Here is a 22,409-nt window from a genome sequence, read left to right as displayed (position 1 = left end):
TATGCTTATGATGCATGCCTGTCCCTAGTGGCTGATGATATCATCTGTCGGTTATAGAGCCAACCCGACAAGTCCTGGTAGCTAGCCATTGGACTGTCCCTCTGTCGTGCATCCCCAACTCGAGTTATACTCATCATAAACTTGATCATAATCATGATCCATATCCATCACCCTCACTGGTGAATATTTATCCATCACCATCACTGGTGAATATTTATGGGGGCGAGCTCATCCGGGCCTTTCACAGTGCCCGGCCACACTTACGACATAGGGTCAAAAGAGCTTCGAGTCTCAACCTGGAGCACATGGTGGCTAGCCATTGCTACTACCCAGGGAAACCCTCATCTCCAATGGTGGAAGTGCAAACCTTCACAATTCAATCAACATCATATATGCATTTATACTTGGCCATAAACATGGCTCCGCCGTAACACGGCAATAATCTAGCCATCCGGCTCACGGTTAAATCCATAACCAGCCAATTCATTAACAATTACGGCCCTTCGGCCCATGGCACAACAAGCACTTCCACCGCCATTCTCCGCATCTCACATAATCATCTTTGATCCTCAATGATCATTCATTTTTCCCTTGCTTCACTCGCAAGTTACCACATTCACTAGCCCTTTTTCTCATGCTAGGCATATCATAATGATTTAAGACATAAGTGGTGAGATCGGAGGCTTAGAAGTATGAAATTTGGCTTTTAAAACTCAAAAATCAACTTTGGGATGAAAACAGGTCCACGCGTACGCGCACTCCACGCGCACGCGTGGATGGCGCTTTCTCGAAGAACGGCGCGTACGCACCAAGTGCGCCTATGCGCGAGGGGTCATTCTGCTAAAAATTTTCTAAGTTAAAAGCTGCAGAATTTACAGATTCAAACCCCAATCTTCCGACGGACATAACTTCCTCATTTTAAATCGTTTTTCACTCGTTCTTCGAACGGCATGGACATCCTGGATCCAATTTCATTTCTAAACAGATTTGGCACAAATCAGAGATCCGTAGTCCAAGTTATGTCCCGTCAAAGTATGCCCAAAAACCATGTTTTCATACAAAACCACAAGGTGCCATTTTCAAAACAAGCCACTTTCAACTCTTTTCAAAATCAATCAAACATGCCAATTTCAATCCTTCTCTTTGAAATCATTCAAAATCACTACAAGAAAAAAGGCCTATCGGCACCCTTTTTTCTTGCCACGCTTTAAAAGCGTGGCCAAAAGTGGTCAATGGCCACGCTTTTATGAGGGTAGCCACTGATTTGTGATTCGGCCACGTTTTTTTTTTGGCACGCTTTAAAAGTGTGGCCATAGAGAGATTTTGGCACGCTTTTATGAGGGTGGCCACTGATTTATGATTTGACCACCCTTTTTTTTACCACGCTTCAAAAGCGTGCCCATAGAGAGAAACAGGTACACTTTTAAAGCGTAACTAATTTGTTAGGATACGGGCACATTTTTAAAACGTGCCTATAACCTCTAATTATTTGGAACCCTGAAAAAGCGTGACGATAAGGTTCCACTTAGTTTAATTTCTCACTCAAACACTTCATTTCTTAAAAGGAACACTCAAAACAGCCCTAACTTTCGCAGCCCTCTCTCAGTTCGCAGCCCTCTCAGCTCTCAGCCCTCTTCATCACTGAGAAGTGAGAATCCATCGTCATCTTTCAGGTCGTAGCTCGCTCTCAACTTGCAACCCTCTATCCTTCTCTTGCAACCCTTCATCCCTCTTTTACAACTCTTGGAAACTTCAATCGGTGCTGCCTCCGCCGGCGCACCCTCCATCGGCTTGCCCTCCGTCGGCGTTCACTCTCGCTCGCAAGGCCTCCATCAGCGCTCGTTCTCTCTCGCTCAAACCTTACCTCCGTCGACGCTGACTCAATCGTCGCTGCCTCTCCCTCAATCGTGTTCCTCCCTCAATCGGCGCTCAACCCTCACCATAACACAAGAAGGTACGTATTTAAAGATTTAATCCCTTTTTGTTTCTCTGTTTCAACCCTCCGCAAATTTCTCTATTCAACCCTCACCATAACGCTGATTAATGTTTTCTTTTCTTATATAATCATCTCTTGCAACTGTAATCACCTCTCTTTTTGTTTTGTTTCTATTATGTGGTGAACTCTCTAGTTTGATTGAATTGGTGTGGGGAATGCGATGGATTGTCTATTTTATTATATGTGCTTTGCCTTACCATGACACGCATGCATTTATTCGAATAGTACAGATACTTGATATAAGGTTTGAGTGATATGATCATTTGTTATTTTGTTTGATTATGATGTAAATTGCTTATTGGAATGGTTTCTGATGTTTGTCTTCAATTTTTTGGTAAAAGAATGCTAAATGGAGGTTTCTTGAGGGTGTGAGGGTCTCTGGTGCACTGCCACCTAGAACGGTCTTGGTGCAGCAGTGTATCTGTGATAAAGGTGTGTTGGAAATTCTATGCAACTATGTGAGTGCTCAATTCGTTTTCGTTTTTGTATTTGATTTTGTCTTATGGAATTGAATAGTTAGATAAAAGTTTCAATTGCAGGAAGCTCCATCAAAGAAGTTTCAACCTTCAAGACATGTAATAGGCTTATGTACTGCGGTTTGCATTTCATCAAAAGAAAATTATTTCCTAGCTTAAATGCTGTAATTTTGCAATAATCTGGTGGTAGGAAGCTAAGTATTTGACCTGAATCAAATAAGTATCCCCTGTTCATACTCATTTTTTTTGGGGCCTGGATATATGTTTTTACTTTTTATCCTAATGTGTTCTCTGCGGATATGATTTGGTATAGAGAGAATTTTACTAATACAAAAGGGAAATGATTTTATAGAGAAAGGGAACTTCTATGTATTTAATGCCATTGGAAACTCAGATTTTATCCTTCCTATAAAAATTCTTCTATTTTTGTATTCTTCACAAATGCCCTTTGTAAAACTGATAAAGATATAAATTCTGTCAGCTGCTGTCTGGTATACCAATGTGTTTTCTAGTCCAAATTTTTTAAGAGTTTGCTTAATTCATTTTTTAGGTTTCATGGGGAGAATCAAGTATGATTCAAGCTGAAAGGTTATTTTCCTGAACCCAAAGAACAAGGAAATGTTGTTGGAGAACTTCAAAGAACAACTTGCTTTGTCTGTGAGAAGCATCCAGTGGAGCTATGCAATATTCTGGTCTACTTCATCTACCCAACCCGGGTACTAACTTCTAACTAACCGTTTCCTTGAATTTCAGTTCTGTTTTGTGATTTTTTTTTTTCATTTTCTGTTTCTTGAATATGTGTTGTTTGTGAAAATACCTCAATGGACTTCATATGACGAGACACATCATGACTTGTTTCTTCTTCTTCTCTAATATGAACAACTCAATACAATGGCTTCTTAGACAACACCACAATTCAATAATACTACTATTCAAAATCAATTTCTTTCTATTCATGGTTCCCATTTAGCAGGGTGTTGAGTTGGGGGGAAGGATATTACAATGGAGACATTAAGACAAGGAAGACAAGTCAAGGAGTGGAACTCAATTCTGATCAGATAGGGTTGCAGCGGAGTGAGCAGCTTCGAGAGTTATACAAGTCCCTCAAAGCTGTAGAAGCCAGCCCTCAAACCAAAAGGCGTTCAGCAGCACTGTCTCCGGAGGATCTCACAGATACAGAATGGTACTATTTGGTTTGCATGTCCTTTGTATTCAACATTGGCTAAGGGTAATGATAGTGACACTAATAAATCTTCTCTTTATATGTTTCTTCTTTGTCTTGTTTGCTTTGTATCCTTTTTGAAGTGAAGAGGCAGGTTGGGACGTGGTAATTGCTTGCCATAGTAAGAGTCTAAGTATCTGTTTTTCTTTAGAATGTATCATGTTATTACTTGCCATAGTAATATGTTATTGAAGCTACCATTTTAGCAGACTCTTGTCTAATATCTTGTAGTTTTGTTACTTGTGTGAATACTTCAATTAAATAAACAGGTATACTTGCACATTTTCGAATGGAAAGTGAAAACACTGTGGTTCTAGTTGTTAAGTAACTATACAAGGTTATATCCATTTAATAACAACATCCCTGCCTGTGTTCTACCAAGAGGGAGTTTGCCTACTGCTGAGAATGAGATATGCTTGATCAAACTGCTTATTCTTACCACCTCTAATGATTTTAGTGTTAGCATCTATGTCATTCCCCCCTCCCCCACAAAAACCCCACTCCACCCCAAAGAGTTGTGCTGCTCAATAAACTATGCTGTAAGCCATGCATAAAGTTGAAAATCCTTGAACTGTTTCAGGAAAAGTTTAGTGATGTTGTAAACTAGATCAAAGCAAATTTGACCAAAGGGGAAAATTTGTCTGCTGATGTTGGTGCTTCTTTTGCCGGGAAAACATTATTCGAATAGTACAGATACTTGATACAAGGTTTGAGGGATATGATCATTTATTATTTTGTTTGGTTATGATGTAAATTGCTTATTGGAATGGTTTCTAATTTTTTTCTTTAATTTTTTGGTAAAGAAATACTAAATGGGGAGTTTATTTATTGTATTATTATTTATTATTATAGCATCTCAAAATGTTCCAAAATAGTAAATGCTAAAACTCTCACAAGTTTATGCCAACTTATTATTTATTATTATAAAATTTGCTGTTATTTAGTCTCAGTTTTTTTAATGTTTGTCATTTTCTTTTTGTTCTTTGCAATCTTCTCTAATTGTCTTATTATTTATTATTATAAAATTTGCCGTCATTTATTGCTTTCTTTGGATCGATATTTCTCCCTTTTTTTTTCTGTTGCTAGAGATCTCTGTTCAGCTCAGTTTACTATGAAAGATGCTGCAACGAAGGATAACTAGTCAGTAATTCAAGTTCATGATTTCTGTCCTTCAGTTCTTTTATTATTTTGCAGTTCAAAAATTTGAAGCTCAATCTCCATTTATGGGCAGTTTTATTTTGTTACAACTGAGCTTTTGAGTTTGTGACAGGATCAACAACATGGCTTGGCAAAGGTCTGTATTGTTGTGTCTGCACAGAGGAGAGAGAGTGATGCTCGTCCCTCTTTTGATCTAACTCCAGTACAAGTATTATGTTATTTCTAATTTATTCTTTTTTTAATTGATATATTACTTTATTAAGTAATGGTTGATACTGAACATAGAATTTAATAAGTTAATCTCCTTTTAGGATTAATTTATTCATTCAAGGTTATTTTTTTATTAAACAGTACATTAATTAATTGCTTTCAACAGGATTTGCCAACTATAGTGATGTATTTCCTGTTTATATTGGAGATGATAGAACCGATGAAGATGCATTCAAGGTATCTGACCACCTCTCTTGATTTTTTACTCCATGCTATAATACTACATAGTTCATTACTTAATTATATTGGTTGACCACAATGTGATGTTTTGGGACAATTTGAACTAACTTATAAATGAGAAAACAGAAATTGGGAGACAGAGGGCATGGTCTTGGAATTCTTGTCTCGAAATTTCCGGAAGACACTAATGCTTCGTACTCTTTACAAGAACCTAATGAGGTAAGTATATAATTTTCTCCTTTTTGTGCATAAACCCTGGTGTCTTAACTAGCAAAAGGTCCTACTTGTTTTCTTCTTGGACTAATTCAAATAACTTTGTCATTCAGAAACTCATCATGTACAAAGCAGCGGCTGCAATAACAGCAGCAGCAACGGCAGCTGTGGAAGGATCAAAACAAGAACAAAAGATGCTCTTCAACAACAGTCTCTAAAATAATGCATCTTTATTTGTTTTTGGATTTCTTTATGTAGATTAGTTGAATCTTCGGAGTTTTTGGGAACAAAGAGAGCTATTTGCGGATTGTGATATTGACAGATGGTGAATATAATAACTACTTCAAATGTTCTGTTAGATATGGAATCATGAAGTCCTAGATGAAGTTGTACACTCAGCTGAAGTGTGATTTAGATGTTGTAAATTTTACTTTGCAAAGTGATGACTTCACAGTGAATTTGTTTTCTTTTCTTTTGATTTTTTCAATTTTCTTGTGCCAGTTTATTTTTGTATTTTTATATAAAGTTTATTTTAATAACATGGTTTAGTTTTTGCATAATGATTGGTTATTTAATGTTGATTATGCTGGCTTTCCCAATGTTGAAAGTGGTATGGAATGGCCTAGTGCTATTGGCACGCTTTATAAGCGTAACCATATCTTCTTTAGTCATTAATATAGCCATATATCATGCTATTGGCACGCTTGAAAAGCGTAGCCGTATATTTCCCTATCGGCACGCTTTTGAAGTGTACTGAAAACCAACTTTCTTGGCACGCTTTAAAAGCGTGGCGATATGTGAACTTTTCGGTACGCTTTTAAAGTGTACCGATAGGTTAACACCTATGGCCACGCTTTTAAGTGTGGCAAGAGTTAAAAGCGTGGCCAAAAAGAAAGCGTGCCGATAGATCCACAAAAGCGTGGCGATAGAGCAACCGGCACGCTGGCAGATGTGACCCTTTCAAAAGCGTGCCGATAGCTCAAAAAGCGTGGCGAAAAGCTATCGGCACCCTTTTTAGCACTTTTCGGCACGCTTTAAAAGCGTGGCAGAAAGCTTATTTTCTTGTAGTGAATGTACCAAAATCAACAACAAGCCATCCTCAACTCACACATTGACACTTTACCAAGGTTTCCAAAACCACATCCAACCATTTTAACACTTCTCAATCAAATGGCTAAAGGACAAACACAATATCATGTCATACATCCTTCCTCATCCCAATTTCCAATAATACCATTTCCAATTAACCATCATTATACATAATCAACATCATACTCACCATCAACATGGTACCACCCATCAATTCAACCTCAATCATCCATCAAGCATATATCACAACATGCATTTCTCATATTTCACACAATCAAGGCATCAATATTCATAATCACATATATGAACACATCATATATTTCAACCATTCAACAACACCAACAATTCAATGCCTATCTTAGGGCCTCTAGCCTAAGTATTTCCTACCACATTACATATTAGATACGGGAAACTAAAACCATACCTTAGCCGATTCCCCAAGCTCAACCGGAGCACTTCCAAACCACTTGTCCACAAGCTCTCAAGGTATCAACACCTCCAAGAACAGATTTTATCACACAAAACCCTCTTCCAAGCTTTCCAAAATCACCAATCAAGCTCCAATATTCACATATACACAACCTAAGCCACAATCATCATACCCATACACAACATCTCAATACCCAAACATCATAGAACAACAAATTATACTAGGGTTGAGAATCTTACCACACCCAAGGTCCAAGGAGACAAGATTAACCTTCTCCTTCAAGAGAGTTGGGTCCTATAACATCAAAGAACCCAAAATCTCAACATTTTTGCTCATGAAACTCGAAATCAAGGGCTGGAATTTCGAACAGTAAAACGTGGCTTACCTCAAGATTGATTGTATGGGTTTTGTAGAGCTCTCCGCGGTGAACGCGTGGCCGCAAACGGAGTGGCAATCGGAGCTCTAGATCAAAAGTTATGGTGGTTTGAAGATCAAGTGAGAGAAGGAAGTTGAGAGAGTGTTCTTCCCCCTTCCATCTCAATTTTCAGCGTGTTTTGGTGTTGTGTGAGGAGAGAGAGTGCTGAAAACTAGGGTTTTGGTTTAGTTATGTTGGGCCAAGGGCCCACTTTGGGTCCGGTTGGTCCGGTTTGGCCCGTTCGGTCCAATCTTGGTCCGATTTCTATAAAATTGGTACCGAAATTCTCGTCTCAATCTCCTCTATCACATTTAGCCATAAAAATAACATTTTTGGCTTTCTAGAATAAATTCTCATTTTATGGATTAGTTAGCCGTTAATTGACCGGGTCTTACATTCTACCCACCTAATTGGAAATTTTGCCCACAAAATTCAAATTCAATTACCTGAGAATAAATGCGGATAATCCGTTCGCATCTCCGACTCAAGTTCCCAAGTGTGTTCCTCAACACCGCCTCGACTCCAAGCCACTTTGACTAATGAAACCTCTTTTCCACGCAATCGTTTGATACTAGTATCATCAATTCTGACTGGAGCCACTGGAAGCGTTAAATCTTCTCTTAACTGAACCGATTCAGGTTCTAACACATGGCTAGCATCAGGAGTGTACTTCCGAAGCTGCGACACGTGAAACACATCGTGCAGGTTCGAAAGATGAGGTGGTAGAGCCATCCGATACGCCACCGGCCCAATCCTCTCCAGGATTCAACTTCTTTGCTTTAATCGCTCTACCTACTCCTGTGGTCGGAGTAACCTTAAGGAAAACATGATCTCCTGCCTCAAATTCCAAGGGCTTCCGCCTCTGATCGGCGTAACTCTTCTGGCGACTCTGCGCCGTAAGCATCCTATCTCGGATTTTCTTGACTTGTTCAGTGGTCTCAGCTATCATTTCCGGCCCCAACAAGCCTTTCTCTCCAGCTTCATACCAACATAGCGGAGATTGACATTTCCTCCCATACAATGCCTCATACGGAGCCATTCCGATGCTCGCATGGTAACTATTATTGTATGCAAACTCCACTAACGGCATATACCGATCCCAACTCGTCGGTTGGTCCAAAACACAAGCTCTCAACATATCCTCTAGGGTTTGGATCGTCCTCTCGGATTGACCATTTGTTTGAGGATGGTAAGCTGTACTCAAGCTTAATCGGGTTCCAAAAGCTTTCTGAAATGCACCCCAGAATCTCGAAGTGAAACGAGGGTCTCTATCAGAGATTATAGTAGCAGGTACACGATGGAGTCTCACAATCTCCTTTATGTATAACCGAGCTAGCTCCTAAAGGGTGTAAGTCATCCGAACGGGTAAAAAGTGAGCTGACTTCGTCAGTCGGTCCACGATCACCCAGATAGCATCAAAACCAGTCCTAGTCCATGGCAATCCCGACACAAAGTCCATTGCAATACTTTCCCACTTCCATTGTGGAACCTCTAAAGGTTGCAACATCCCGGAAGGTCTTTGATGTTCAATCTTTACCTTTTGACAAGTTAAGCACTTTGAAACATATTCCGCCACATCATTCTTCATACCTGACCACCAAAACATCGCCTTTAAATCATGGTACATCTTAGTACTTCCCGGGTGAATGGAGAATCCACTTTTGTGTGCCTCCCTTAAGATATCTTGTCTCAAAGTACCAACATCCGGCACAATGATCCTACCCTTGAATCTCCATAACCCATCTTTTTCTTCCGACACTCTCCACTGTTTTCCTTGCTCGATAGCCGGTAACACCTTCCATAATGCTTCATCATTTTCATGAGCCTTTAGGAGTTTGGACTTAAAGTCACTCGAGATTTCTAATCGGCCCAAACACAAGGTTCCAGATACTTCTCGAACACCAATTTTTAGACTCTCGAATCCCTTGAGCAACTTCTCCTCTTGAAGCATCATCCAAGACGCATATAACGACTTCCGACTTAACGCATCCGCCACTATATTCGCTTTTTCCGGATGGTAATTCAACTCAAAGTCGTAGTCCTTCAACAATTCCATCCACCTCCTTTGCCTCATATTAAGCTCTTTCTGATCAAAGAGGTATTTCAAGCTCTTGTGATCGGAGAAGACTTGGAACTTAACCCCATAGAGATAATGCCTCCACACCTTCAAGGCAAACACGACCGCAGCGAGTTCCAGATCGTGCGTAGGGTAACTAACTTCATGAGGTCTTAACTGTCGTGAGGCATACGCCACCACATTATGATGCTGCATCAGCACGCATCCTAGACCCTTTAGTGAGGCATCACAGTACACCTCAATAGGCTCGTTCGGCTCAGGTAACACCAACACAGGTGCAGTGGTCAACTTTTTCTTCAATGCCTGAAAGCTCTCCTCGCACTCAGGAGTCCAAACAAACGGAGTGTCTTTGCGGGTTAACTTTGTCAACGGCAAAGCTAATTGCGAAAAGCCTTTGATGAACCTTCGGTAATAGCCAGCTAAACCCAGAAAACTCCTTATCTCAGTTACTGTGGTTGGTTGCTTCCAATCCATCACAGCTTCTACCTTAGTTGGATCTACGGCTATTCCCTTCTTACTCACCACGTGACCCAAAAACTTCACCTCATCCTTCCAAAACTCACACTTAGACAGTTTCGCATAGAGTTTCTTCTCCTTTAAAATCTGCAACACGGTCCTCAAGTGTTCTGCATGCTCTTCTTCAGTCTTGGAGTAAATCAGTATGTCGTCAATGAAGACAACAACGAATTTATCCAGAAACGGACGGAATACTCTATTCATGTAATCCATGAATACTGCAGGAGCGTTCGTCAACCCAAAGGACATTACAGTATACTCGTAATGACCATAACGAGTCCTGAAAGCGGTCTTAGGGATATCCTCACCCCTCACCCTTATCTGGTGATAACCGGATCGCAAATCGATCTTGGAGAAAACTCCAGCTCCTTGTAACTAATCCATGAGATCATCAATCCTCGGCAATGGGTACTTATTCTTTATGGTGACCTTGTTCAGCTGCCTGTAATCCACACCGAGTCGCATACTTCCATCTTTCTTCTTTACCAGTAACACTGGAGCACCCCACGGGGAAACACTTGGTCGAATAAAGTTCTTACCCAACAATTCCTCTAACTGAGACTTTAGCTCGGCCATCTCTAACGGTGACATCCTATAAGGAGCACTTGAGATTGGTCCCACTCCAGGCACCAACTCAATAGCAAACTCGACCTCTCGGTTAGGTGGAAATTCCTCAATATCATCGGGAAACACTTCCGGAAACTCACACACTACCGGAATCTGATCCAACCTTTGATCATCACCCGAAACACCCGCGGTTAACAACAGGATACCCTGACATTCGATTCCAGAACAGTTCACCATCATCGAATTCAAGTAATAATTATTCACCACGACCGGCCCTTCTGTATCTTCCGGCATAAAGTACACCGACTTGGTAGAACAATCAAGCAGGACATGGTTCTCAGATAACCAGTCCAATCCCAAAATAAGATCAAGACCGATCATTGGTAAGCAGATTAAATTATGGACAAAATCACGCTGCTTGAACCTAAACGAAACTTTCGGGCATCCTAGCCTAGTTACCATGGCTTCATGGGTAGCATTATACACTTTTAAGTCATAACCTAAGGTTACGATCTTCAATCCTAACTTATGGGCTTTCTCAAATGCAATGAATGAATGCGATGCTCCCGAATCAAATAAAGCATTTAAAGTTTGACCAGCTATTTCATAGTTACCTCGAATGAGTGTCTCGGATCCCTCTGCACCCACAGCTGAGGTGGTGAACACCTGACCAGTCTGTTGTGCTTTCCTCAGCACCTTGCTTCTGCTTCCCCGGACAACTTGTGGCTTTATGCCCCGCCTTTCCACAATTATAGCACAAACCCCATCCAGCCTTGCATGGTACTCCTGGATGGTGACTTCCACACCTAGTACAAGCTTGATCATTCTGAGGCTGCTTCCCAAACCTTTTCCCTTGGGAGTAGTTGTTGTTGGGCCTCCTAAAAGAACCTCCCCTCTTGAAAGACAGACCTCTAGGTGCAAAGCTCTTCCCTCGGTTCTGTGGAAATGATCCTTTGTGACTTCCTTTCTCAGCGGCTGTCCTCTTCACACACTCTTCAGCAACCCTACACTTGTTCACCAATTCGGAGAAAGTCCTAATCTCCATTGGCCCCACCGAACCGAAAATATCACTCCGGAGTCCTCCTTCGTACTTAACACACTTCCATTTCTCATATTCCACCGTAGTCCCTTGACACATACGAGAGAATCTGAACAGCTCCTCAAACTTGTCAGTATACTCAGATACGGACATAGCACCCTGCTTCAGCTGCAACAATTCAAGCTCCTTGGCCGTCCTAGCAGAAGTCGAAAAGTACTTCTTATAGAACTCCTCTTGGAAGACATCCCAGGTGATATAATCATCACCCTGCTGCAGAAGACGACGGATACCTTGCCACCAATGCGACGCTTCACCTGTGAGCATATAGGTAGCGAACTCGACACGCTGTCCTTCAGGTACCACTTGTGCTTGCAGTGCTCGCTCTATAGCCTGAAACCATGTATCGGCCTCAGTCGGGCTAGTAGTTCCCTTGAACTTAGGTGGATTAACCTTCAAAAAGTTCGCCAGTGTCATCGGGCCCTGAACTCCACCTCCGTCATTACCATGGTTGTTCATCTGTTGACCAAGAGCCTCAGCAGTGGCTTGCATAGCAGCAGCCATGTTCTCCAACACAGTCATAAAGTTCACCGGGTCATTAGGGTTAGTCTCTGGCGCACGAGCATTCGTATGTCCTCTCCCACGGCCTCTACCGCGTCCACGAGGCGCCATCTGGTTCCTATACACACCAAACAATCGATATTAAGTTGATCAGTCTCAATATCGGAAGTTTAGTGCTTCAAAGTCCCAAATGCATGCTCATGAACGTTTATGTTAACTATATCAAGTAGATATACTAACAGCACATAACACACATACAGAGAATGCACAGAAGCATAGTCAGTCCATTCCTCAGGCTCTACAGGAACGAACTGCTCTGATACCATAATGTAACACCCTACCATACAGAGACTTATGCTTAAGTCATAATTCAGAGATGACAAGGTATTACGACCTCTAAAACAAAAATTTAGTACGTATAGTAGTATGAATAATTGATTATAACTAGGAGCCTTTGTAGAAAAAGGGGGTAAACAAAAACCGCAACTCGAAAGCGCAACACTCCGATCACTAACACAACGAGCAAAGGATAAGCTAACGCAAGATCATATATATAAAGAGTATCAAAAACAGGAATATCAAGACTCAAAATTCGGCTGCGAAGGTAACCGGTTCGAGCATAGCAATATATACATATGATAAAATAAGGAAAACCCCAAAGGAAAACCCAAAGGGACACAAATACCGAAAACCTAATCTCCAAAATCCCCTCTAGAAGGAGTCATCACAGTTTGTATTATTTAATGGAGATAAAAGTATCTAAACAAGATATATAAATCAAGATAGAGTCCCGAGAACAAGAATCTTCGCTAATCCAGAAGTCCCCAACATGTCTCAACGAGAAGCCTCGCGTCCTGCATCTGAAAACCACAAAATCCGCATGGGTGAGAACCAGAGGTCCCCAGTACGGTAACAGCTTCCACATATATAATACATAATAATAGAGGAAAGCCGAAGGCAATCCTAGAACTTCCTCCAGAAAATATCAAAGCTTATAAACAAGCTAAACCGTAAGTGGAAACTAACTAAAGATCCTTCAGTCTAACTAATACTTCCCTTTCTACTTCCTTCAGACCTCCCAACAACCAGCAGGAGTATAATATAGCAAACACAGTTATATCAGACAAGAGATTTACAAATAGGAACAAATAAGGCATTTAGGCAATTAGCAAGTAATATGCAGTCAAATAGGCAATCTCAAACAATTCATGTAGTATGCTTATGATGCATGCCTGTCCCTAGTGGCTGATGATATCATCTGTCGGTTATAGAGCCAACCCGACAAGTCCTGGTAGCTAGCCATTGGACTGTCCCTCTGTCGTGCATCCCCAACTCGAGTTATACTCATCATAAACTTGATCATAATCATGATCCATATCCATCACCCTCACTGGTGAATATTTATCCATCACCATCACTGGTGAATATTTATGGGGGCGAGCTCATCCGGGCCTTTCACAGTGCCCGGCCACACTTACGACATAGGGTCAAAAGAGCTTCGAGTCTCAACCTGGAGCACATGGTGGCTAGCCATTGCTACTACCCAGGGAAACCCTCATCTCCAATGGTGGAAGTGCAAACCTTCACAATTCAATCAACATCATATATGCATTTATACTTGGCCATAAACATGGCTCCGCCGTAACACGGCAATAATCTAGCCATCCGGCTCACGGTTAAATCCATAACCAGCCAATTCATTAACAATTACGGCCCTTCGGCCCATGGCACAACAAGCACTTCCACCGCCATTCTCCGCATCTCACATAATCATCTTTGATCCTCAATGATCATTCATTTTTCCCTTGCTTCACTCGCAAGTTACCACATTCACTAGCCCTTTTTCTCATGCTAGGCATATCATAATGATTTAAGACATAAGTGGTGAGATCGGAGGCTTAGAAGTATGAAATTTGGCTTTTAAAACTCAAAAATCAACTTTGGGATGAAAACAGGTCCACGCGTACGCGCACTCCACGCGCACGCGTGGATGGCGCTTTCTCGAAGAACGGCGCGTACGCACCAAGTGCGCCTATGCGCGAGGGGTCATTCTGCTAAAAATTTTCTAAGTTAAAAGCTGCAGAATTTACAGATTCAAACCCCAATCTTCCGACGGACATAACTTCCTCATTTTAAATCGTTTTTCACTCGTTCTTCGAACGGCATGGACATCCTGGATCCAATTTCATTTCTAAACAGATTTGGCACAAATCAGAGATCCGTAGTCCAAGTTATGTCCTGTCAAAGTATGCCCAAAAACCATGTTTTCATACAAAACCACAAGGTGCCATTTTCAAAACAAGCCACTTTCAACTCTTTTCAAAATCAATCAAACATGCCAATTTCAATCCTTCTCTTTGAAATCATTCAAAATCACTACAAGAAAAAAGGCCTATTGGCACCCTTTTTTCTTGCCACGCTTTAAAAGCGTGGCCAAAAGTGGTCAATGGCCACGCTTTTATGAGGGTAGCCACTGATTTGTGATTCGGCCACGTTTTTTTTTGGCACGCTTTAAAAGTGTGGCCATAGAGAGATTTTGGCACGCTTTTATGAGGGTGGCCACTGATTTATGATTTGACCACCCTTTTTTTTTACCACGCTTCAAAAGCGTGCCCATAGAGAGAAACAGGTACACTTTTAAAGCGTAACTAATTTGTTAGGATACGGGCACATTTTTAAAACGTGCCTATAACCTCTAATTATTTGGAACCCTGAAAAAGCATGACGATAAGGTTCCACTTAGTTTAATTTCTCACTCAAACACTTCATTTCTTAATAGGAACACTCAAAATAGCCCTAACTTTCGCAGCCCTCTCTCAGTTCGCAGCCCTCTCAGCTCTCAGCCCTCTTCATCACTGAGAAGTGAGAATCCATCGTCATCTTTCAGGTCGTAGCTCGCTCTCAACTTGCAACCCTCTATCCTTCTCTTGCAACCCTTCATCCCTCTTTTACAACTCTTGGAAACTTCAATCGGTGCTGCCTCCGCCGGCGCACCCTCCATCGGCTTGCCCTCCGTCGGCGTTCACTCTCGCTCGCAAGGCCTCCATCAGCGCTCGTTCTCTCTCGCTCAAACCTTACCTCCGTCGACGCTGACTCAATCGTCGCTGCCTCTCCCTCAATCGTGTTCCTCCCTCAATCGGCGCTCAACCCTCACCATAACACAAGAAGGTACGTATTTAAAGATTTAATCCCTTTTTGTTTCTCTGTTTCAACCCTCCGCAAATTTCTCTATTCAACCCTCACCATAACGCTGATTAATGTTTTCTTTTCTTATATAATCATCTCTTGCAACTGTAATCACCTCTCTTTTTGTTTTGTTTCTATTATGTGGTGAACTCTCTAGTTTGATTGAATTGGTGTGGGGAATGCGATGGATTGTCTATTTTATTATATGTGCTTTGCCTTACCATGACACGCATGCATTTATGCGAATAGTACAGATACTTGATATAAGGTTTGAGTGATATGATCATTTGTTATTTTGTTTGATTATGATGTAAATTGCTTATTGGAATGGTTTCTGATGTTTGTCTTCAATTTTTTGGTAAAAGAATGCTAAATGGAGGTTTCTTGAGGGTGTGAGGGTCTCTGGTGCACTGCCACCTAGAACGGTCTTGGTGCAGCAGTATATCTGTGATAAAGGTGTGTTGGAAATTCTATGCAACTATCTGAGTGCTCAATTCGTTTTCGTTTTTGTATTTGATTTTGTCTTATGGAATTGAATAGTTAGATAAAAGTTTCAATTGCAGGAAGCTCCATCAAAGAAGTTTCAACCTTCAAGACATGTAATAGGCTTATGTACTGCGGTTTGCATTTCATCAAAAGAAAATTATTTCCTAGCTTAAATGCTGTAATTTTGCAATAATCTGGTGGTAGGAAGCTAAGTATTTGACCTTAATCAAATAAGTATCCCCTGTTCATACTCATTTTTTTTTGGGCCTGGATATATGTTTTTACTTTTTATCCTAATGTGTTCTCTGCGGATATGATTTGGTATAGAGAGAATTTTACTAATACAAAAGGGAAATGATTTTATAGAGAAAGTGAACTTTTATGTATTTAATGCCATTGGAAACTCAGATTTTATCCTTCCTATAAAAATTCTTCTATTTTTGTATTCTTCACAAATGCCCTTTGTAAAACTGATAAAGATATAAATTCTGTCAGCTGCTGTCTGGTATACCAATGTGTTTTCTAGTCCAAATTTTTTAAGAGTTTGCTTAATTCATTTTTTAGGTTTCATGGGGAGAATCAAGTATGATTCAAGCTGAAAGGTTATTTTCCTGAACCCAAAGAACAAGGAAATGTTGTTGGAGAACTTCAAAGAACAACTTGCTTTGTCTGTGAGAAGCATCCAGTGGAGCTATGCAATATTCTGGTCTACTTCATCTACCCAACCCGGGTACTAACTTCTAACTAACCGTTTCCTTGAATTTCAGTTCTGTTTTGTGATTTTTTTTTTCATTTTCTGTTTCTTGAATATGTGTTGTTTGTGAAAATACCTCAATGGACTTCATATGACGAGACACATCATGACTTGTTTCTTCTTCTTCTCTAATATGAACAACTCAATACAATGGCTTCTTAGACAACACCACAATTCAATAATACTACTATTCAAAATCAATTTCTTTCTATTCATGGTTCCCATTTAGCAGGGTGTTGAGTTGGGGGGAAGGATATTACAATGGAGACATTAAGACAAGGAAGACAAGTCAAGGAGTGGAACTCAATTCTGATCAGATAGGGTTGCAGCGGAGTGAGCAGCTTCGAGAGTTATACAAGTCCCTCAAAGCTGTAGAAGCCAGCCCTCAAACCAAAAGGCGTTCAGCAGCACTGTCTCCGGAGGATCTCACAGATACAGAATGGTACTATTTGGTTTGCATGTCCTTTGTATTCAACATTGGCTAAGGGTAATGATAGTGACACTAATAAATCTTCTCTTTATATGTTTCTTCTTTGTCTTGTTTGCTTTGTATCCTTTTTGAAGTGAAGAGGCAGGTTGGGACGTGGTAATTGCTTGCCATAGTAAGAGTCTAAGTATCTGTTTTTCTTTAGAATGTATCATGTTATTACTTGCCATAGTAATATGTTATTGAAGCTACCATTTTAGCAGACTCTTGTCTAATATCTTGTAGTTTTGTTACTTGTGTGAATACTTCAATTAAATAAACAGGTATACTTGCACATTTTCGAATGGAAAGTGAAAACACTGTGGTTCTAGTTGTTAAGTAACTATACAAGGTTATATCCATTTAATAACAACATCCCTGCCTGTGTTCTACCAAGAGGGAGTTTGCCTACTGCTGAGAATGAGATATGCTTGATCAAAATGCTTATTCTTACCACCTCTAATGATTTTAGTGTTAGCATCTATGTCATTCCCCCCTCCCCCACAAAAACCCCACTCCACCCCAAAGAGTTGTGCTGCTCAATAAACTATGCTGTAAGCCATGCATAAAGTTGAAAATCCTTGAACTGTTTCAGGAAAAGTTTAGTGATGTTGTAAACTAGATCAAAGCAAATTTGACCAAAGGGGAAAATTTGTCTGCTGATGTTGGTGCTTCTTTTGCCGGGAAAACATTATTCGAATAGTACAGATACTTGATACAAGGTTTGAGGGATATGATCATTTATTATTTTGTTTGGTTATGATGTAAATTGCTTATTGGAATGGTTTCTAATTTTTTTTCTTTAATTTTTTGGTAAAGAAATACTAAATGGGGAGTTTATTTATTGTATTATTATTTATTATTATAGCATCTCAAAATGTTCCAAAATAGTAAATGCTAAAACTCTCACAAGTTTATGCCAACTTATTATTTATTATTATAAAATTTGCTGTTATTTAGTCTCAGTTTTTTTAATGTTTGTCATTTTCTTTTTGTTCTTTGCAATCTTCTCTAATTGTCTTATTATTTATTATTATAAAATTTGCCGTCATTTATTGCTTTATTTGGATCGATATTTCTCCCTTTTTTTTCTGTTGCTAGAGATCTCTGTTCAGCTCAGTTTACTATGAAAGATGCTGCAACGAAGGATAACTAGTCAGTAATTCAAGCTCATGATTTCTGTCCTTCAGTTCTTTTATTATTTTGCAGTTCAAAAATTTGAAGCTCAATCTCCATTTATGGGCAGTTTTATTTTGTTACAACTGAGCTTTTGAGTTTGTGACAGGATCAACAACATGGCTTGGCAAAGGTCTGTATTGTTGTGTCTGCACAGAGGAGAGAGAGTGATGCTCGTCCCTCTTTTGATCTAACTCCAGTACAAGTATTATGTTATTTCTAATTTATTCTTTTTTTAATTGATATATTACTTTATTAAGTAATGGTTGATACTGAACATAGAATTTAATAAGTTAATCTCCTTTTAGGATTAATTTATTCATTCAAGGTTATTTTTTTATTAAACAGTACATTAATTAATTGCTTTCAACAGGATTTGCCAACTATAGTGATGTATTTCCTGTTTATATTGGAGATGATAGAACCGATGAAGATGCATTCAAGGTATCTGACCACCTCTCTTGATTTTTTACTCCATGCTATAATACTACATAGTTCATTACTTAATTATATTGGTTGACCACAATGTGATGTTTTGGGACAATTTGAACTAACTTATAAATGAGAAAACAGAAATTGGGAGACAGAGGGCATGGTCTTGGAATTCTTGTCTCGAAATTTCCGGAAGACACTAATGCTTCGTACTCTTTACAAGAACCTAATGAGGTAAGTATATAATTTTCTCCTTTTTGTGCATAAACCCTGGTGTCTTAACTAGCAAAAGGTCCTACTTGTTTTCTTCTTGGACTAATTCAAATAACTTTGTCATTCAGAAACTCATCATGTACAAAGCAGCGGCTGCAATAACAGCAGCAGCAACGGCAGCTGTGGAAGGATCAAAACAAGAACAAAAGATGCTCTTCAACAACAGTCTCTAAAATAATGCATCTTTATTTGTTTTTGGATTTCTTTATGTAGATTAGTTGAATCTTCGGAGTTTTTGGGAACAAAGAGAGCTATTTGCGGATTGTGATATTGACAGATGGTGAATATAATAACTACTTCAAATGTTCTGTTAGATATGGAATCATGAAGTCCTAGATGAAGTTGTACACTCAGCTGAAGTGTGATTTAGATGTTGTAAATTTTACTTTGCAAAGTGATGACTTCACAGTGAATTTGTTTTCTTTTCTTTTGATTTTTTCAATTTTCTTGTGCCAGTTTATTTTTGTATTTTTATATAAAGTTTATTTTAATAACATGATTTAGTTTTTGCATAATGATTGGTTATTTAATGTTGATTATGCTGGCTTTCCCAATGTTGAAAGTGGTATGGAATGGCCTAGTGCTATTGGCACGCTTTATAAGCGTAACCATATCTTCTTTAGTCATTAATATAGCCATATATCATGCTATTGGCACGCTTGAAAAGCGTAGCCGTATATTTCCCTATCGGCACGCTTTTGAAGTGTACTGAAAACCAACTTTCTTGGCACGCTTTAAAAGCGTGGCGATATGTGAACTTTTCGGTACGCTTTTAAAGGGTACCGATAGGTTAACACCTATGGCCACGCTTTTAAGTGTGGCAAGAGTTAAAAGCGTGGCCAAAAAGAAAGCGTGCCGATAGATCCACAAAAGCGTGGCGATAGAGCAACCGGCACGCTGGCAGATGTGACCCTTTCAAAAGCGTGCCGATAGCTCAAAAAGCGTGGCGAAAAGCTATCGGCACCCTTTTTAGCACTTTTCGGCACGCTTTAAAAGCGTGGCAGAAAGCTTATTTTCTTGTAGTGAATGTACCAAAATCAACAACAAGCCATCCTCAACTCACACATTGACACTTTACCAAGGTTTCCAAAACCACATCCAACCATTTTAACACTTCTCAATCAAATAGCTAAAGGACAAACACAATATCATGTCATACATCCTTCCTCATCCCAATTTCCAATAATACCATTTCCAATTAACCATCATTATACATAATCAACATCATACTCACCATCAACATGGTACCACCCATCAATTCAACCTCAATCATCCATCAAGCATATATCACAACATGCATTTCTCATATTTCACACAATCAAGGCATCAATATTCATAATCACATATATGAACACATCATATATTTCAACCATTCAACAACACCAACAATTCAATGCCTATCTTAGGGCCTCTAGCCTAAGTATTTCCTACCACATTACATATTAGATACGGGAAACTAAAACCATACCTTAGCCGATTCCCCAAGCTCAACCGGAGCACTTCCAAACCACTTGTCCACAAGCTCTCAAGGTATCAACACTTCCAAGAACAGATTTTATCACACAAAACCCTCTTCCAAGCTTTCCAAAATCACCAATCAAGCTCCAATATTCACATATACACAACCTAAGCCACAATCATCATACCCATACACAACATCTCAATACCCAAACATCATAGAACAACAAATTATACTAGGGTTGAGAATCTTACTACACCCAAGGTCCAAGGAGACAAGATTAACCTTCTCCTTCAAGAGAGTTGGGTTCTATAACATCAAAGAACCCAAAATCTCAACATTTTTGCTCATGAAACTCGAAATCAAGGGCTGGAATTTCGAACAGTAAAACGTGGCTTACCTCAAGATTGATTGTATGGGTTTTGTAGAGCTCTCCGCGGTGAACGCGTGGCCGCAAACGGAGCGGCAATCGGAGCTCTAGATCAAAAGTTATGGTGGTTTGAAGATCAAGTGAGAGAAGGAAGTTGAGAGAGTGTTCTTCCCCCTTCCATCTCAATTTTCAGCGTGTTTTGGTGTTGTGTGAGGAGAGAGAGTGCTGAAAACTAGGGTTTTGGTTTAGTTATGTTGGGCCAAGGGCCCACTTTGGGTCCGGTTGGTCCGGTTTGGCCCGTTCGGTCCAATCTTGGTCCGATTTCTATAAAATTGGTACCGAAATTCTCGTCTCAATCTCCTCTATCACATTTAGCCATAAAAATAACATTTTTGGCTTTCTAGAATAAATTCTCATTTTATGGATTAGTTAGCCGTTAATTGACCGGGTCTTACACTCTTCAACTAACTCCGTACCATTTAACGTCGATTTAAATACTCATTCATCTTCCTCATTCTCTTGCACAACTCATAAACTTAACCAAATTTCAAGTCTACGCCGTGCTCTCTCATCTTACTCGTAACTCCTTCTATATCTTTCTTAATATCAAATCAAATATCACGTTCACCTTTTCGTTTATAAAACCTATCATAACTCTTAATCAAAATCATGACTTAAAATCTTACATAATTTCCTCCAAAAACTAACAATTAATCATCCCAATTACACATTCACACATCATTTACAAGACTTCCAATCTCAACCAACATATCACAAATGTCAATTTTACCAATATCACCAAAGGATATAACTTTCTCAATTATGGCCTCTGTCCCAAAATTTATTCAACATGCAAACCAACATTCAATTTCACACATTCATACTAAATCATTAACATTAACAACATCAATTCAACAATATCCTAAAGTCAATTAGCTTAGAATTTCACATAGCATTACATAATGATTACTTAAAACCGAAACCCGTACTTTAATTGACGGCGGTTCCAACCTCTTGAATCTCCTTTCCCGACCAAGTCAAGCCTCAATCACCTCCAACCAAGCCAAGCAACCAAACAACTATACTCAATCTAATTTCATTCAAAATTTCATATTGTTCATACTAGATTCTCATACAAATTAGAAGAAAAGAGGGAAATAGTTCCTATATCTTACTCTAAATGATCATAGGTCAAAACCCCGCTAAAAATTGAGCTTGAGTTTCTCTTAATGCATTAAAATCACTAATTTTAACACTCACATATCCAAAACACAAAAACTGAGAGAAATGGAGAAATAGGATAGAGTTTCCGTGATTACTCACAGCAAAAGTGGTATAGAAACGTAGAGAGAGTTAAGAGCGATGCATAGCCGCAAACAGGTCGTCGATCGAAACTCTGGTTTGTGAAAAAAGTATATTTGAAGGTGGAATAGCTTCTCTTCTATCTCTTCTCAAGTCTGGAGTGCTCTCTCTCTCTCTTGAAACAAATGAATAAAATTGGATGAAGTCACTTGCTTTTATGGCCACTAAGTGGAGGTATTTTTGGCCTTTCACCCATTAGTCCTACCTAGGACCAAAACTTTAAAAATAAATGTTCCAGT

At 39.6% G+C, this 22,409-nt stretch overlaps 2 protein-coding genes across 2 annotated transcripts; both read left to right on the top strand.

Moving 5' to 3' along the window:
* Window positions 1-3,090: 3,090 nt before the first annotated feature.
* Window positions 3,091-3,886, top strand: LOC148579506 (transcription factor EGL1-like). Its single transcript, XM_088483249.1, has 3 exons — window positions 3,091-3,188; window positions 3,446-3,655; window positions 3,778-3,886. Exons 1-3 carry the CDS (start codon window positions 3,091-3,093, stop codon window positions 3,884-3,886), a joined length of 417 nt encoding a protein of 138 aa, XP_088339375.1.
* A 12,624-nt stretch (window positions 3,887-16,510) lies between these two features.
* LOC148579505 (transcription factor EGL1-like) lies at window positions 16,511-17,305 on the top strand. The gene is made up of 3 exons (XM_088483200.1): window positions 16,511-16,608; window positions 16,865-17,074; window positions 17,197-17,305. The coding sequence occupies exons 1-3, from the start codon at window positions 16,511-16,513 to the stop codon at window positions 17,303-17,305; spliced, it is 417 nt and encodes a 138-aa protein (XP_088339326.1).
* The last annotated feature ends 5,104 nt before the right edge of the window (window positions 17,306-22,409 follow it).

The sequence above is a fragment of the Arachis ipaensis genome, chromosome B10 (assembly GCF_059453495.1).
Source record: "Arachis ipaensis isolate K30076 ecotype BB chromosome B10, ASM5945349v1, whole genome shotgun sequence".
NCBI classification, from domain to species: domain Eukaryota; kingdom Viridiplantae; phylum Streptophyta; class Magnoliopsida; order Fabales; family Fabaceae; genus Arachis; species Arachis ipaensis.
The sequence above is the reverse complement of the archived record's forward strand: the minus strand, read 5'-3'. Positions and strand labels throughout refer to the sequence as shown.